Genomic DNA, 18,981 nt, shown 5'->3' with positions numbered 1-18,981 from the left:
TAAATAAAATACCCCCCCCCAGGACTCACGAAAACCCCTTGTGGTCCAGTGGAGGTCCCAGGAGTGATCTGCCGCTTCCAGGCCTTCAGCTGCCACCAAAATGGCGCCAGTGGCTTTTAGATCCTACCACATGACAGGAGGCTACCAGTGTCATTAGCCAGCCCCTGACACATGGTAGAGGCAGTGGATGATTGGTGCCATTTTCATGGCTGGGAACTCTCCGGATTTGGTCCAGAGATTCCGGAATTCTAAACAAATTGCCGGGTCTCTGGGCCAATGTGAGAAAACCAAGAAAGCACCCGTGCAGCCCAGGTGACTTTTTCCTGCCCACTTGGATGTGAATGAGGAGGAGATGACAGTCACATGGCAGGAAGGAGGAAATAGCAGTGAGAGCAGTGGCAGCTGCTGCTGTAACACTGACAATGACCACGGCAATTCCACTTCACACACAATGATCACGTCCTGCCCCTCCTCTCGTGTCACTTCCTTCACTACCATGGGCTGATGGCCACTTCCCTTTGGAGCAGCAGGGCAGGGAACCCTTACTGCAGTCCTGATCAGCTGGCTGCTGCCTTCTTTCTCAACCGCGGTGGTCACGGCTGCTAGGAATAGTCAATTTCGGCCTCCAGCCTCTCCCCACCAGCACCTCTCTGCCTGCCCAGCAGCCACAAATCAAAGCGAGGAAATCCCAGGACCCTGGAATCTTCCAACATGGGCCATGACAGCCCCAGACCAGCTCCTCAGTGCCTCAGGAGGAGGAGGAGGAGGATGCTGCTGCCCTCAGGCCTAAAGGAGAAGGAAGAAGCTGCTGCTCGTGGCAGATTCAGAATGGGGGGAGAGATGATGATTTAGCTTGTATATGAGAGTGAGTGAGAGAGTATGTACGGGAATGTGTGTGAGAGACTGGGAAGGTGTGAGCATGTATGAGAGAGAATGGTTATATGTGAGCAAGCAGGCATGTGTGTGAAAGAGGGAGAGAAGAGATCTAGCATGTGTGTGTGAGAATAAGAGTGAGTGTTATGGGAGAATGAGTATGTGTGTGTGTGAGAGTGAAATTGTCAGTGTATAACACCCCCCCCTGCTAATCCATGACAATCTCAGGGTGGCTGGAATTCAAAATATCCCAGGTATGGCCATTTTAGTTAGTGGCAGCCGATGGCCCGGGAGCAGCGGATCACTCCTGGGCCCCCGCTGGACCACCAGGGGTTTTTGTGAGTCTTGAGGGGGGTCGGGGCTACTGGTGCCACTGGCCAGCCCGTCACATGGTAGAGACAATGGATGACTGGCACCATTTTCATAGTTGGGAACTCTCCGGATTTGGCCCGGAGACTCCGGAATTCTAAACAAATTGCCGGGTCTCTGGGCCAATGTGAGAAAACTCCGGGTGGACTGAGAAAGCACCCGCGCAGCCCAGGTGACTTTTTCCTGGCCACTTGGATGTGAATGAGGAGGAGATGACAGTCACGTGGCAGGAAGGAGGGAGTAGCAGTGAGAGCAGCGGCAGCTGCCCCAAGGCTGTGGGAGGCGGGGGCTGGGCAGAATTTTGAAGGGGCACTTTTTGCCTCTTCAAAATTCTGCTGCCTGAAGTAGCCTCACCCTGCCTTATTATAGAACCGCCAGTGCTTGGCATGACAGGGTTCCTCTATACAGACAATATCCAGTTACTGGTTCCAGTCGGACAAGATCTAGTGGCTGCAGTCTGCTTTCTTAATAGAGGATTAAAAGACGTTTCTGACTGGTTTTTAAGAGGCCTCCTAGTTCTGAATTAACAGAAAACAAATTTTGAGAATTAACAGAGTAGAGTCCCTTTCTTTTGGTTTTTAATATAGATGTGCCCCTCCCACTACTTCCTTATTCTTCAAAGGTGAGAGATCTTGGTGCCTAGTTTTTGAGCTAGAGTTTCATTTCTCTTTGGCTACTCAAAATGCTTTTCTAAAACTCTGGCAGGTGCAGAAGCTTTATCACCTTTTGGACCTCATGGCATTTAATACTAATGCTGGTGACTGTCATTGCTTGCTGGATTGTTGTAAAAGCCTTTACGTGAATCATCTGACGAGATGCACACATTGGCTTCAAGTAATCCAGAATATGCCAGAGCTTTTTTGGATGTCCAAGGAAGACTAGTGCTGCTCTTTGTGAACTGCATTGGCTCCCTGCAGTGTCTTGTACAAGGTTTAAATTTAAGACAATGAGGGCTAACAGAGCTGGCCATTTAGATTGAGCTGGTATCGACCAGGATTCATGTGTAGATCAAGCCAGGGGGAATATTATTGCTGGTTCCATCAGCTTGGGATATTTGTAAAGCTAAATTTTTTGTTAGGTTGTTGTCTATAAACGCTCTACAATGATGGAACGTAGCACCTCTTGACATTAGGTTGGAGTCTTATTTTTATTTTTTTTATAACTCTTTATTTAATCATTTTTCCAGGCATACAAGCAATGAAATACAAAAACAAGACATTTACTAAAATAGGCAGGGAAAAACACCAAAGTGTACAAGCAAATAAGAGTCATAGGTTTATAAATGAGACATTTTTAATACAGATAGAGGTAGAGGTTAAGCATAATGTTGATAATAAATGTCCTATATCGCATTGTATTTAAAGGACTGACCATCAAGGTGTAACAAAGTTTTTCCAAGATCCGCCACTACATGCACTTGGGTTCTCCAATAATCTATACTGGGGCTAAACTTCTAAAAGGTAACAAATGTGAGTCTAGTGGCTAATAAAAGTTGAGTTACTAATTTAACGAGCCAGCCCATCTCCCCAGAAGCACCAACAAAGGTGTAATAGTCACAGGAATACCCAATATATCGGCTATTTCCAGTGTAATCTGCAACCAGTACATTCGCAACACCGGGTAGGACCACCACATAAGAGCCTCCCTTCCTATACCTGCGCCAACATAAAGGACTTGCCCTAGGTAAGAATTTAGAGTAATATATTGGCATGCAGTATGTCCTGTGTAATAATTTGACCATTAATTCAGTTCACCGCATACAGATCGATGCATGGTGTGCAGCTTGCCAGATGTTTTGCCAGGCTGTAGTGTCTAGATTTACCCCCAAATCTATATTCCAACCCTCGATCAAGGAGTTCAAGGTGGTAAGGCCCTATTTTCCCGTGAGGATACCTCTGTACAGTAGGGCAATCTTTTCTTTTAGCTCCCAGATCACTCAGGTACTTTTCTACTTCATTTAGCTGTCATGGCTCAGCCAGATTAAAATGTTGCTCAAGAGTTGCCCTCAGCTGAAAAAAGGAAGCACGCAATTCCAAACCAAGCTCAAAACCAAGAAAAATCCATGAAAATATCGTCATCCCATAGTTGAGAGAGAAGGGCCAACCACTTATCTTTCCATGTCCTGAAAACAGAAGGTACAACTGGCCAAAACCAGGTTTTCATAAATTGGTGCAATAGGGGCCAGCCTCTCTCCGTCCATGTCCAGTAATTTCTAGACATGGTCGGAGAGATTCTTCTCTCAGATCTAATTTGTTCAAGGTTTAATGCGCCTAATCATCTTATTTTTGGTTCCTTGGTCAAGGATTAGCTTCTGGTTGGTGATCTGAAGGAGATTTATTTTAGATTGGGGTTGGTGGTTTCATATGAGGTGGGCAGTGGGCATGCCTTTTTTTTCTTTTAATATTCTGGCATTCTAATGGGGTGGGCGGGCTTAATGGTTGGGGTTTTTTTTGTTTGAAGGATTGTGGTACCTTCTTTTGACATTTTATTTTTATCCTGTATTTTTATCATGTTTTAGTTTTTCCGTCACAGACTTTTAACTGGATATGGGGTTTTGTTTTGGGTTTTTTATGTCTGCTGCTTTGGGCGGTTAATATAAACGAACGGGCGGTCTATAAAGAAAAAAAAATTAAATGAAAGAGCCCCATCGGTTTCATTTCAAAATACTAAATGGCTGCCATCTTTTAATTTACTAAATATGCACCTTGCCCACAGCAAAGTTGGAATATTTGAATGTTAAATACTTTAGTGTACAAATGAAAACAAGTCATGACTGTGTTAACATGTAATATGAAACAAACTTTCCAGCCGCAAAGAATACAGACTTTTGCAGAGTGGCATTTTGTAAAGGGTGAAGCAGCTAATTTGCTTTTAAGATAATTTACTCTTAAAAACCAATTTTAGAGGAACATGCAGGATTCTCCAGGCAGGAGCTATGTTTGAAATCTACAGAATATTGATATAATATCCCAAAACAAATTAGCATAAGAACATAAGAAAATGCCATACTGGGTCAGACCAAGGGTCCATCAAGCCCAGCATCCTGTTTCCAACAGTGGCCAATCCAGGCCATAGGAACCTGGCAAGTACCCAAAAACTAAGTCTATTCCATGTTACCATTGCTAATGGCAGTGGCTATTCTCTAAGTGAACTTAATAGCAGGTAATGGACTTCTCCAAGAACTTATCCAATCCTTTTTTAATCACAGCTATACTAACTGCACTAACCACATCCTCTGGCAACAAATTCCGGAGTTTAATTGTGCGTTGAGTAAAAAAGAACTTTCTCTGATTAGTTTTAAATGTGCCCCATGCTAACTTCATGGAGTGCCCCTAGTCTATTATCCGAGAGTAAATAACAGATTCCCGTTCTAGACCTCTCATGATTTTAAACATCTCTATCATATCCCCCCTTAGCCGTCTCTTCTCCAAGCTGAAAAGTCCTAACCTCTTTAGTCTTTCCTCATAGGGGAGCTGTTCCATTCCCCTTATCATTTTGGTAGCCCTTCTCTGTACCTTCTCCATCGCAATTATGAGATGCGGTGACCAGAATTGTACACAGTATTCAAGGTGCGGTCTCACCATGGAGCGATACAGAGGCATTATACATTTTCCGTTTTATTCACCATTCCCTTTCTAATAATTCCCAACATTCTGTTTGCTTTTTTGACTACCGCAGCACACTGCACCGACGATTTCAATGTGTTATCCACTATGACACCTAGATCTCTTTCTTGGGTTGTAGCACCTAATATGGAACCCAACATTGTGTAATTATAGCATGGGTTATTTTTCCCTATATGCATCACCTTGCACTTATCCACATTAAATTTCATCTGCCATTTGGATGCCCAATTTTCCAGTCTCACAAGGTCTTCCTGCAATTTATCACAATCTGCTTGTGATTTAACTACCCTGAACAATTTTGTGTCATCTGCAAATTTGATTATTTCATTCGTCGTCTTTCTTTCCAGATCATTTATAAATATATTGAAAAGTAAGATCACTGAGGCAATCCACTGCCCACTCCTTTCCACTGAGAAAATTGTCCATTTAATCCTACTCTCTGTTTCCTGTCTTTTAGCATGTGCTGGAAGAAGCCTGCTACTGGTTATGCCATGATTCTCGGAGCTTGTTCTAGGTCTAATGACGTTCTTGCATCATTTGATTGCCCATTTGTCGCTCACATTGAGGTTGTTAAAGAGATGAAGTAGAGGGGGAAGCATTAGAGGTGTGCACAGAAAAAAAAAGCTGTTATGATTTTGTTTTGGATTTGACTTTTCCATCATTTTGTTTTCCTGTGTGCATCATTTTGTTTTGGCACTTTTTATATTTGATTATTTGACTTATGTTCCACCTTTCAGGCACTTCAAAACAGATTACATTCAGGTGCGGTCGATATTTCCTTGTCCCCAGATGGCTTGCAATGAGGAAGCCTAGCTTTCAAACTTATTCGCTGTACTGCATTTGCAGGCGGATGTGCAGAGATTAATGCTAGTGTTTTATAAACTGTGCGGCGTGTGAATATACTGTTTGTGTGTGGGGAGGGGGAGTTAGGATGGGGGAATCGGAAAGGATAAAATTATCTTTGCAAAAGTGGGGGGGGGGGGGGGGGGGGGGGAAGAGGAGATTTGATGTGCAGGGCCTTGACAGAGAAAAGACCCAGCAGGTTTTAGGGGACAGTCCTTCACACTGCTGGCATTGGTGCAAAGTCCACATGTACCTTTTACCCATGGTTTTTGCACTGATTCAAAAGGAAAGTACTCAGGCTTTTACTCTGATACTGCCATGGGTACAAAGCATATGCTGTCATTTGAGCCGGCTTTTTGGGTAGGTAGAATTCATGCATAGATTTGAAAAATGCAATCTACAGGCAGACCTTTCCTCCCCTGACCTAAACATGCTCTTGGGAAGTGTGGGTGGGGACCAAAGAGAAGAGAGAACAAGAGAACCTGTGTGTGTGAGGGGTTCAGTGAGAAAAGAGAGCAAGAAGTGTTTAGGGGAGGGGTGTGTGTGTGTGAGAGGGAGGGAGCCAAAAGGAGGATGTGAAAATAGGGGGGGCAAGCAAAGGAGGGAAAAATGTGGGGGGAGTGAGAAGACCTAGCCAGAGAAGAGAGCAAGAGTTGAGGGGGGGGGGGGAGAAGAGGAAGAACAAGGTGGGGAAGAGAAAGGAGAGGCCAAAAGTTGGGGGTAGAGAGGGGAGAACACGTTGGGGGAGGGGGAAGGCAATAGGAGAAGATCAGAGCAAGGGAATAGGGGAGAAAAGGATATGGGGAGGAGGAAGAAGACCCTGGGTGGGGAAGGAGTTCAGGGTGGTGATGTAGAATGGGAGGGATAAGGAGTGGAGGAGAGAGTACAGGAGAAACAAGAGGAAGGACAGTGAAAGCAGATGAATAGGAAAAATGCAGGAGAAGGGGAGGGAAGAGAAAGTATTAAAGCACCTGCTGCTGAAGGAAGGGAGAGAGAGAGAGAACTGAAAGAGAAAAGATAAATGGAGAAGAACACGAGAGAGAAAACAAAGGAATGAGAGACAAATAACACTGAGCCATCAAGCCAGACACCAAAGGTTAGAAACTCTTTTATTTCCTGATATATAAAATTAAGAAGAAAGTAATTCCAGGGGGAAGAGGAGTGGAGGAAGAGAGAGTCTACAGAGCCACACCAGAGGAATATGTCTGGGCCTAAATCTGGGCTTGGGAGGAGGCATGGACATCGAGCCACGTTGAGGATGGACAAATTTAAGACTGCTGATGTTTGCTAGCAAAATGGTGTCTTACTGACCTACCTTTCTTTGAAATAGGTCTGCCTATGTGCACCCAAATGGGATGGTGGATTTTCAGACCTTTAGAGAGGCAGTGTGGGGAGACAGCCTGGAAGGCTGCTTTATAAAATTAACTAGCACTCTGGTTTGCTGAACGTCCTTCGCAATAGCTTATGGGCCGTCCCAGTTCCCCTGGTGATTAGGCTGCAGCTTTACATTCCAGCACTGGGTTTCTCAACTGCTGGGAAACCAGCAGGTTTCCTTACGTGCATTTCCTGAGCTCAGAAAAAGGCTCCAGGGTGGGGAGGAGCAGAGGAAGCGCAGCGAGGAGGGGTTGCTTTCCTGTTGGATTAGCAATGTAACTGGAAGCCACATTTGGGATGAAAAAGAGCAACTCTGTATAAGCAATATCTGGTATTTGATTACTCTTGACTATGAAAAAAAAAAACAAAAAAAACAAAAAACAATCACACGAAAGGAAAGCCAGTTATTGAATATACTGATCTTCATGCATCTATTTGAGGTCATGATGGTCCTTCCTGCTAGATATTAATTGATTTATTATTATTATTATTATTTTGCTGTTTACACAAAATTGAATTTGCTTTTTATAAATTGCAATCCCTTCTGCTCCACATGCACATATTTTCTGCATAAAGTTGGAGTTTAAGTGCTCAGTACATTAACACGGTGATGATCACTATTCCTTCATTGTTAATGCAGGCGTAATGTTGCCACAACTAAACTGCCCTCAGTTTTACAGCCTTTGTTAAATTTTGCCTTTGTGTTTTCACGCTCTCTCTGCTCTAACCATTCAATAACATGTTATCAATGTGGTATTCAGGTGAGATGATAATTCTCTTTCAAGCCAGGAAAGCAATAATCCGAAACCAAAATGTGGAATGTATGACCCTGCAGCTCTTGTTAGCATCAGAGTGGGCAAGATGCCTAGGACGTTGTTCTTCCTGCAGATGAGCGTGATTTATGAGGCATTACAAGTCTAACTTACAAACCTGTCTGCAGTGCACCATGTGCACATGTAAGTGGGCCTACGGAAATTTATGCTAGTATTTTATAAATTGTGTGGCAAGAGCTATACGGATTATAAAATACTGCATATTTCTGACCTGAAAGTGTGTGCTTTTTCACTACACATGTACATTTGTAATGCAGTAATATGCCTACTTTCTCTACCGATTTAATAAAATTGTGCATGCATATATTATATGCATGTAATAATTATAACAGTGTGCACGCAATGACCATGAATTAAACGCGGAGGTAGGCATTTTATAAAGTATGCTTGTACTTCGCTTCTAACTATGCTTGCATGCGCACAGGAAATGATCAGTTTGCTAGACCCTTCAGTACCTTGAAACCCACCCGTTCACCCAGACCTCCCATCCAAAAACTACAGAGCACAGGCAAGTGTGATTTCAATTGCAGAAGTCAATTAACAGGTTCACGGATAAGTGTTCCATTGAATATACCTGGATAAAGTCCTCCATGTAACTTCAGGACAGGTCCGACCAAACTTATCCAGCTAACTTTGTCTGGGAAGCACTGAATACCAGCGCTGTCTGGAGAAAGTGAAATGTGCCCCATGAGCACTCCTTAGCACTGACTTCTAACCAGGTACATTTTATGCAGATAATGATTTACTGAACAAAAAATTAGCTAGGGGAATAGGCAATGTTATGATCTCGGTTTTTGTCCGGGTACCTCCAAACATTATGAATTAGATATCTATATCTAATTCATAATTCTAATTCAGGTTCTTAGTGCCTGGATTGGCCACTGTTGGAAACGGGATGCTGGGCTTGATGGACCCTTGGTCTGACCCAGTATGGCATGTTCTTATGTATGCCTGCAGACTAATCTTCAAAGGGAAACTCCCTATGCGTGTAAAAGTCTTTTACACGCATAGGGAGTTTCCCTTTGAAGATTAGTCTGCAGGCATACATAAGAACATGCCATACTGGGTCAGACCAAGGGTCCATCAAGCCCAGCATCCCGTTTCCAACAGTGGCCAATCCAGGCACTAAGAATCCAGGCACTAAGAACCTCTAAAATACAATGCATGTATTTTTACCCAAGGCCAAAAATTTGCAGGATTAGGTTGGGGAAGGGAGAGTACGTGCGGGGATTTTTGTTTAAAGTCCATGCAGGACTTTAAACAAAAATCCCCGCACGTACTCTCCCTTCCCCAACCTAATCCTGCAAATTTTTGGCCTTGGGTAAAAATACATGCATTGTATTTTAGAGGCAGAAATTGCTTTGAAAACAGCCCTCATAGTTATAGAAATCTCCAGAGCCATATTTATATATATATATATATATATATATATATATATGTCTATAGATATATATGTGTGTATATATCTATAGACATATAGATATATATAGAGCTATATAGAGAGAAATACAGTATATTAAATGTATTATTTTAAGACTGTAACTTTAAAATGAGCGCACAGACGCCCATACTCTAGAATTTTAAATCACGCAGTTGTGCGCATATTTCTTAAAATACTCCAGGCACACACGTGTGCTCCTAATTTTAAGTGGCTACATGAGCAAACATAAATTGTATATCTCCCTTAAGAATTTGTCAATTTTAATGCGCACAGGTAAGCAGATATTAAAACATGCGCGCATGAAGGAAATAGGCAGTTTGACCAATGAGTCCACCAGTTTGCCCAGCCTACCTCTGTCATCTAGACCCCTCAGGTTCTACAGCCTGCACTCCCCTTTGTTTGCCCAGACTCCTCACCCAATGGTTTTTGACATAAAAGTTTTCTTCAGACTTGTACCTTATCAAGAGCAGAAATAAATATGGCCTTGCTTTGGAATGCCCCAGACATGCCCTGACTCCTCTCCTTTTTCCAGTGTATTTGTTTGCTTGCCACGCGCATTTACACAGGGGCGGATTGGCCTGTCGGGGGATCGGGCATCCCCCGGTGGGCCGGTTGCTCTAGTCACGTGGTCTGCCGAGCGCGGCTGTGACAGAGCCGCACTTGACAGACCACGTGGTATCTCCTTGGCCGGCCTGGGCGGCGAATCCCCGGGCCAGTCGTCATCGGGAATCCGCCCCTGCATATACACTCCTAAGGATTGTTAACATGGGGCACATTTAAAACTCCTAAGGATTGTTAACATGGGGCACATTTAAACCTAATCGGAGAAAGTTCTTTTTTACTCAACGCACAATTAAACTCTGGAATTTGTTGCCAGAGGATGTGGTTAGTGCAGTTAGTATAGCTGTGTTTAAAAAAGGATTGGATAAGTTCTTGGAGGAGAAGTCCATTACCTGCTATTAAGTTCACTTAGAGAATAGCCACTGCCATTAGCAATGGTAACATGGAATAGACTTAGTTTTTGGGTACTTGCCAGGTTCTTATGACCTGGATTGGCCACTGTTGGAAACAGGATGCTGGGCTTGATGGACCCTTGGTCTGACATTTTCTTATGTTATTATGGCATTTTCTTATGTTCTTATGTTCTTATAACATGCTTGTAATATATCCTTGTTGACTTAAAGGGACTCCAATACTTCTAATCATTCAGTCAATGTTTAACATTTGTATTTGATAGACTTGTCCCTCCTGATGAAGCCTAGCAGCGAAACATGATTCGTGTTGGAGGACTTACACTTCTGTCATATCTATTTGGATACACTGATTTTTACTTGGTTGAATAATGAAGATTTTTTCTGGAATATTCTTCAGTGATTTTGTTTATAAATCCTGGTATTTCAGCCTCCCAGAAGAAAGTTTTTTTGTAAAACTCTGTCATACTAATTTGTCTAGGGTACAAAATAAAGATGCAGACTTCAACATCTCAAAAGCTTGTGTATCTCATCAGCTTCCTTGATAGTTCTTTAACAGGCATGAGAACCTACAAAAGCTCCAGAACGCTAGGTAACAAACATCAGTAGACGAGACCAATGCAACCAGATTAATCTAAACCAGTGGTTCTCAACCTTTTTTCGGCTGGGACACACCTGACAGATGCTTCTCACATGCGTGACACATTGAACATGTGACCATCATGGGGCTAAATGTAAACATGTACTCTGCATCCACAGGAACCCCCTCGACCCCCAGCAATGAGTACAGAACAGAACTAGGGCATTACCCTGTACAACTCACCATACAAAAAAGATATTCTGGTTCTGATGACCTAAAAATCCTCATATTGTATTTCAGTCCTTGTAATTAACCTGTAAGTGTGTGCTGTGGCAGTCAAAAAAGCAAACAGAATGTTGGGAATTATTAGGAAGGGAATTGGTGAATAAAACGGAAAATGTCATAATGCCTCAGTATCGCTCCATGGTGAGACCCCACCTTGAATACTGTGTACAATTCTGGTCGCCACATCTCAAAAAAGATATAATTGTGATGGAGAAAGTACAGAGAAGGGCGACCAAAATGATAAGGGGAATGGAACAGTTCCCCTATGAGGAAAGACTAAAGTGGTTAGGACTTTTCAGCTTGGAGAAGAGACGGCTGAGGGGGGATATGATAGAGGTGTTTAAAATCATGAGAGATCTAGATCGGTTCTTTAGTCTTTCAGATAATAGACTAGGGGGCACTCCATGAAGTTAGCATGTGGCACATTTAAAACTAATCTGAGAAAGTTCTTTTTCACTCAATGCACAATTAAACTCTGGAATTTGTTGCCAGGGGATGTGATTAGTTCAATTAGTGTAGCTGTGTTTAAAAAAGGATTGGATAAGTTCTTGGAGGAGAAGTCCATTACCTGCTATTAATTAAGTTGACTTAGAAAATAGCCACTGCTATTAATAACAACAGGAATATGAAATAAACTTATTTTTTGGGTACTTGCCAGATTCTTATGGCCTGGATTGGCCACTGTTGGAAACAGGATGCTGGGCTTGATGGACCCTTGGTCTGACCCAGTATGGTATGTTCTTAAGTTCTTAAGAAGGCTATGATACATTCACTTTCGAGGCTATTATGGTCTCTCTTTCAGAAAGGACATGTATGGTTTTGAAACTTCTTGTACAGCATCTTTGTTATTGCGTCCACATAAAAGTTAGCCAAAGTATAACTTACAAAGAATCCATTTTTTGCAGTACGAATATTGCCATTAGTCCTGTGTTCTAAAAGAGTTACAAACAACAAAATGCAGAGGATGGACACTGTTGATAACACACCCATGTGAAAACAAGAACTTAGATAATGGTGTGGCTCACTCCCAAAATAACTATATGGTCTATATTCAAATGCATTTAGCTGTATAACGAAGAAGTTGTCTGGCTAAGTGAAAATATGGCCCCTAATTCATCTAAATTCTAGCCAGATAACTATTTGTCTGGTTAAAATTTGGCTGGATAAATGAGAAGCGTTCCAGGGGTAGTCCAGAGGCATTCCATGGAGGACTGCATTAGCCAGATAAGTTATCCAGCTAACTCTGGCTATCCCATAGAGCTGTCCTAAAGTTAGCCGGATAAACTGAATAGGGAGTCCTATATTTTTTGCATATTTCAATGGAAGTTGGGCAATAGATTTTTTTTGAAAGGGAAGGGGGAGGGGCCTTCCTCCTCAGTCCCTTTGCTACCTCCATTCATTCCCAAGCGCTGCTGTTTGACAATTAGAGACTCACTGTCTCTCCCTCCCTAATCCTGTACACTGGACCTCCAGTTCACCCAGGCTCTGACCTGCTCAGTTGAATGGTAATTTATTATTTTTAAAGATGTACATGCAACTTGATGATACTGTAGATATTAGAATTAATGTATTGTAGCTGGAATCTTGTATTAAATCTCTTCACTAGAATTAGACCATCTGTAAATTAGCTCAGCTCTCAGGTGCATGCAGTTGAAGAGAGCAGGCAAAGTGGTACTTGGCAGCAACCTAATATTAATACAGTACTTATTTGTACTTGGATACAAATGAACTAGTGTAAAACCATACATGCATGGGATGGAATGATGCTAATGAAAATAAATTATTTTTATTGACACGATAAATTTGGAAGCAAAATTGGCTAGAAACACGTTTCACCCTCTGCTGGTGCCATAAGACTTTCACTTTCAATGAGCTTTGGTTTCAGATCAGTCAGGCATGGTCTGCTACTGAGGCTGAAACCCACAAAGCATCAAAATCATTTTTAAGACCTTTCATCCATTTACTAATGCCTAGAACGTTTGTTATCCCCCTCTTTAGTGAAAGATTGTTCATCACCCTAGGAATTGCTTCAGGACAGCTTTTGTAATGTAGATTCTGGTGTTTTTCTAATATACTTTCTTTATCATGAATTGCTTTTTCACCCCCCCCCCCCCCCTGTTATCTTTCCCTCTCAAGAGTGTCCAGTATCCAGCAGCAGCTGGCCTTACTTGACCATGAGTCTTGGCCAGGAATGGCTGAAGCGGACAGGGACCGTCTGCAGCTCATTAAGGAGAAAGAAGCCCTACTTCAAGACCTGCAGCTCATCAGTCGGCAGGGAAGGACCCCTGAGGACGTGGCGCACTTGGAAAAGGAGAAGAGACGCTTGGAAGAGGAAATCCAGAGAGCTCTGTCTACATCTGCTCAGGGGGCCACTGAAAGGTCTGTCTATTTAACAGAATAGTTTAGGGCGAGGCTGAAATTTGGATGCTGTACTGCAGCAAAATATCCACCTCATTTAGCTTTGCTGCAAATCTAAATGAGGTAATCCAAACGGTGTGGCTGATATGTGGCTATATATTTTCTTTATTTATTAGAAATGGCAGACTAGGCCTATTTGCTTGATCTGTTCAACCATTTTAGCAAGATAAAGGCACATTGCACAGCCATAGGTTGGTCATGCATATGATTTAGATTGGCCTCTAAACCTTCATTTTATCACCATCCTTAACAGGTTTTCTTTCAAACAGATTGGCATACTGATGATATACATATGGAATGTCCCTTTTTTTTTTATCATATCTTTGAAAATAGTATTCATCCTTCTCAAACAGAGGAGCAGAAAGTCATTTCTGTTTGATCTAGGGATACCTGCTTCAAATTTTAGAGTAAGAGTAACAGAATTTTTTTTTTTTTAAGTTTGGATTTTAAATATGGAGTTCTATTCCCATCATCCCTGAGCTCTGGATAGGTGAAAGTCTACCACCCAAGGTTCAGTCTTTTTTAATGACTTTTGGTATGCAGTTTCAAAGTTGGGAGCTAGCGTCTAATCACTGCATAGAGTCCAGGTTGAACATAGCTACAGTAAGGACTCACTTTGGAGGTGCATGGAGTTGCTTTGCATGTGCCATCTTGAGGGCTTTAGATGGACCAGACTGAATTGTGACTCTCTCCTGAAAAAAGCCCACTCTTAAGCATTTAGAAAGCATTGTGCATAGCCTATTCTGTAAGAAGTTTGCAGTTGTGTTCTTTATCTTTGCATGCAACATTTTTATGTCCTTGGGACAAATGATTTTCTTCTGATTTCACCTAGGGCTGTAAAGCCAAACAATGATAAAGAATACACAAGTGATTAAAGAAGCAGTAATGCTTGGCATAATTCCTTCAAACATTAGCTTCTCTCGTCTTGAAGTCATCGGCTCTTATTTCTGTTCCATGCTTACATGCATCTTTTATAATGACCATGCCCTCATGAGTTCGCATAGCTTTGTTTTCCTATTCCGTTCTTCAGGCATTGATGCTGTGTTTTGGCTTTAAGAATCGCAGTGAGATGCCTGCATTGGTGTTGTGATGGATGGTGATCCCTTAGATTTACTGTAGTGGGAACAACTTAAGTAGGAGAAGCTGACAAAATGAAATGAAACTTCAGAACAAAAGAGGGGAATCTTAATAATTGTTTGTATTTCTCTCCCAACTGAATTGTTTTTGGCTGGTCTTGTTGCTTTAGATTTACACACACTTCACGAGATACTTGAATCGTAAACGATTATTGCAGAATTGTCTTCCATTTTGGTAACAGAATGAGATTTATGTTCCTGTTTGTGTGTGTGTGTGAGAACAGAGTTCATCTTCCTGGCTTGCCTCACCCAAGCCCTTCTCATGGTCCCCAAGAAAGAACAGCTTTGAAGATTTTTTTTTTTTTTAGTTTTTTAATGATGTAGAGATGGATTTATAACAACTCTGCAGGTCTTGGCATTTCATCGTCCCTTCGCAGTGCTGGTTGTGGACCCTGCCACTGGGGTATTTTTTTAAATGAGACTTGCTGAATTTATTTGCAAGTCTGTTCAGATCAATAGCAGATTCGTTGCAGTTCAGGACCCGTTTTGGTCTGTATATAAAGTGTTACCCTCCAAAGAAGATGACTGTGTTTTCTTCAGATTCTTCATGTGGAAAGCAGCCTTGAACTCCAAATTCTTGGTGTACATTGAAGGATTCTGCAAATGAAAGCCAATATTCAAAAAAAGTAGAATGGATAACTTGTTCAGCTAAATTTAGTCAGATAATTTATCCTGGATATTCAGCAGGTTAAATGTCCCACCGAATATCCTCCAAAGTTATCTGGCTACCTTTTAACTGGGAAATGTTAAACCTAACCACCTGTCTTTTTTGAATATCGCCGGTTAGGTTGAAAGTTATCTGTTCTCGCGTAGCAAGACAGAAAGTGCCAGGCCCAGATTGTGATAACAGCATACCGCGATCTGGGCTGAAGATTTACATTTTCACAGTACCAGGATCGTTAGGATGGGGGTGGGCATGGGAATGGAGGAGGATGGCAGTAGAGGGCTAATTTTGGCTACCTTATAGTAAATGAGGGGAGGGTGCTGGTCTCACACCCCTTCAGCTTTGGCAGATTAATTCCTGACGGGTTTTGTAGAGGGCGGAGGGTGGGGGGAAGATGCTGAAGGCTCGGCCAGCAAGACCCATAATTTTGAGCTTGAGCGCGTGGGCAGTGATTGGACTGCTAGGCCCCCAAGCTACTTTTTTTTTTTTTTCCAAATCAGTAGGGCTATTTAACCAGCTGTATTCTTTTGAATATAGCCAGTTAAGGCTAACGCTACCTGGCTGCACAAGTCCGGATAACTTTAGACCTATAATCAGCCATGTCTTATCTCCAAATAATGGAGATAGCTAGATAAGTTATTGGCAAACTCAACCTCGCCCCAGATTGCCTCCCAAAAACTCCTTATTTATTCGGTTAACTTTTAGTCATATGATTTAGCCAGATAAGTACTGGGGATATTCAAAACATACTATTTAGCCAGATAACTTTGTGATTTATCCAGCTAAATGGCTTGAATATTGGCCTCTTGATCAATAAAAACTTTTGAATTGATTATTTGGGGGCAGTTTATTTGTCCATTTTTATTAACTGCTCACTCAGGGAAGAATCCTGGCCAGTGCAGTGTATAACAATTTAAAACAATACATAATAAAACATAATCAAAGTAAATAAACACCACAAATAAATAAAAGTAATACCAAATTAAAATATTACAAAATAAAAACATCTTAAAACCAAATACCTCCAGAAAGACCAAGAAAAATAACTGCTGCCTAGCATGGGAATAACCAGGATTTCACAATTTTTTCAAAAACGTAAATAATTTGGCTCCATCCTTAACTCCCTTAGTACTGAGTTCCACTCTTAGATACTACCTTAACTGATGGAACACTAAACAGAATCTCAGTTGCTGAGTGAAGACATCTCATTTGGTCTATACATGGTCACCAACTGCTGCAAATAACCTCAACCCCTGTTCTCTAACCCCCTTATGTATTAAACTCGTGATCTTGAACTGTATCCTTTGTTGAACTGGGAGCCAATGCAGTTGCCTTAATAAGGGAACAGCACAGACTCTCCTTGGATGATCATAAATCAGCTTTTCTGCCATATTTTGCGTAACTTGCAGCCAGCGAATGCACTTAACTAGTAAACCCATCCACAATCTGCCTTCAAATTGTCTGCTTTGAGAAAAAGAGCATGGACGGTCTTTACCTACGGGCTTTGCACCATCTTTAAAAGACGCTTATTGCTTTTAAACTTGACACATGTACAAAGTACCTGTGGATATTGCACTTGCTTTTTGAGCAAGTACTTTTTTTTTTTTCCCCCTGGAAAAAGTGTGCACATTTTACAGTGCAAACCATGCATTGTTTTTTTTCCCCCAACCTAGTCGTGCACCTGGTATTGGTTTCTCTAAATGTATGTTGTGGAATTCCGTGCGTATTTTTGCCACACCGAGGAAGGGCGATTTCCAGACTGCCAGTTTATGGGCATAAATCACTGTTGACCCATGTAAATAATTGTACTTTTTGTGTTTGGGCCTTATTTAATAAATGTAATTTATAAAATGTATATCCTACCCAGCCCAAAAAGTAGTTCAGGGGTGGGTTACAATTAAAACACTCATAAGATGCAATACATTTGACCAAACATGAAATCAGTTAAAAGTATCCTGAAACAATAAAGCTTTCAGGCCTTTTCTAAATATTTTGATATCACATTCTTTCCTTAACTGCACTGGGAGCAAATGCCACATTACGGAGCAGCATAAGAGAGGCTCTTTTACATACAAACTGGGAGCGATATTCGCCATCTGAAGGCAATGCTAACATTTCCATACCTTCAGATCTCAAAAGAGCGTATCGGAATATAATGCTGCAGTTCATTTCCCAATAGGCTTTGATTTTTCTGAGTGGAACAATATGTGTACAATCACCAATATTGTGCATTAAATATAGTTTGTGTTAAACAGATTTGTTGTTCTAATAAAGAGAAAAGCTTAATATAAGTTTTAATACATTTTTTTTTAAAGCATCCTTGTTTTTAGCTCCCTTAAACAGGAGACCTTTGCTCCTAGAACAACAGAATAAAGTTCCTTTAAAGCAGCTGCTATCCTGTTCAAGGCTTCAGGGACTTGGTGAACCCCAAACACTGATGCTGATCATGTTAGTGTATCCCACTTTTGTATGGGAAAATGTAGCCTATGGATATTGGCTGTGCAGATTTGAAGAAAACAATCGTGGCAGCCTGAGAATGGCAGGATTGCCTATAATTTAGGTTATTGGCTCACAAAGAAAAAAAAACATTTTTTAAGGCTACCTGCAAAGTAACTAATTAAAGGGTCCTAGAGAAGTGCCTGCTCAATCTGATGATCAGGATATCCACATTGAGCTAGCTTTGCACGTGCTGCTTCCTTTCCAAGCCCACCTCATGAATATTCATTTTGGATATCCTGAAAACCCATTCCAACTATGAACACATACTGCCAAAAAAAGGCAGGGTGACTGAGGTTAAAGCCAGGACTGGCCCTGGAGATGTCTCTGGTTACCTTATCTCCAGCCTTTATTTTTTTTCCTTTTCTTTAATAAATAGATTGATGCTGCAAGAAAAAAGAAACTGTCTCTGCAAGCATTTGGAAGAAGCCACCCGCTTAACTTCTTATTTACACACTCAGCTAACTAGGTGAGTCGATGCAGCTCTCTTCTTTCTTTTGTGGGCATGACCATAATTTTTAACTCCTTTCAGTTTTTGCAGGCTCAACAGGCCCGAAATCTTGGATGTGGGGGATCTGTGGTGCTGGAGGAGCAAAGCAGCCTAAATCCTGCCTTACAAAGCCAGGAATGAAAGACTATAGCAAAATATATATATATATTTTTTTGTGAACTATGTTTTTTGAGTGGGGGACAAAACTTTGGTGTGTCAAACTAAAACTCTTTGCCTCAGTGATTGCGGCAGATAGGAGCTGGAAATGAGGTTTTTATAGGATTCCAAAAGATTTCACTTATCGGCTCCTTCCTACCAGAGGGCATAAAATCTTAAGTGAGACTTTTGTAACTTTCCCAGTCTGTTTTACAAAAGAAAAATGTGGTTTAAAAGAAAATAAGTTAATAGATTGAAACAAATAATGCCTGAGAACCAAAAGTTTTTTTTTCTTTCAGCCTAAAACACTTGGTGAGATTAGAAATTCACTTTGAATCTATAGTTACTCCTATGCTCTGGTTTTGTCTCCAAGTGGGAGGGGCATGGTCCTGACTTCCACTTGCAATTTCATGTATTCACACTCTA

General features: G+C 41.6%; 1 protein-coding gene across 1 annotated transcript in view; it reads left to right on the top strand.

The window, feature by feature from the left end:
- Positions 1-18,981, top strand: part of WWC3 (WWC family member 3) — a 319,559-nt gene that overhangs the window by 188,071 nt on the left and 112,507 nt on the right. Inside the window, exons 9-10 of the mRNA XM_029604359.1 lie at positions 13,332-13,574; positions 18,289-18,378. Coding sequence (XP_029460219.1) covers positions 13,332-13,574; positions 18,289-18,378 — 333 coding nt within the window. The remainder of the gene's footprint in view (positions 1-13,331; positions 13,575-18,288; positions 18,379-18,981) is intronic.

The sequence above is a fragment of the Rhinatrema bivittatum genome, chromosome 5 (genome assembly GCF_901001135.1).
Source record: "Rhinatrema bivittatum chromosome 5, aRhiBiv1.1, whole genome shotgun sequence".
In the NCBI taxonomy this organism is placed as follows: Eukaryota; Metazoa; Chordata; class Amphibia; order Gymnophiona; family Rhinatrematidae; genus Rhinatrema; species Rhinatrema bivittatum.
The sequence above is the reverse complement of the archived record's forward strand: the minus strand, read 5'-3'. Positions and strand labels throughout refer to the sequence as shown.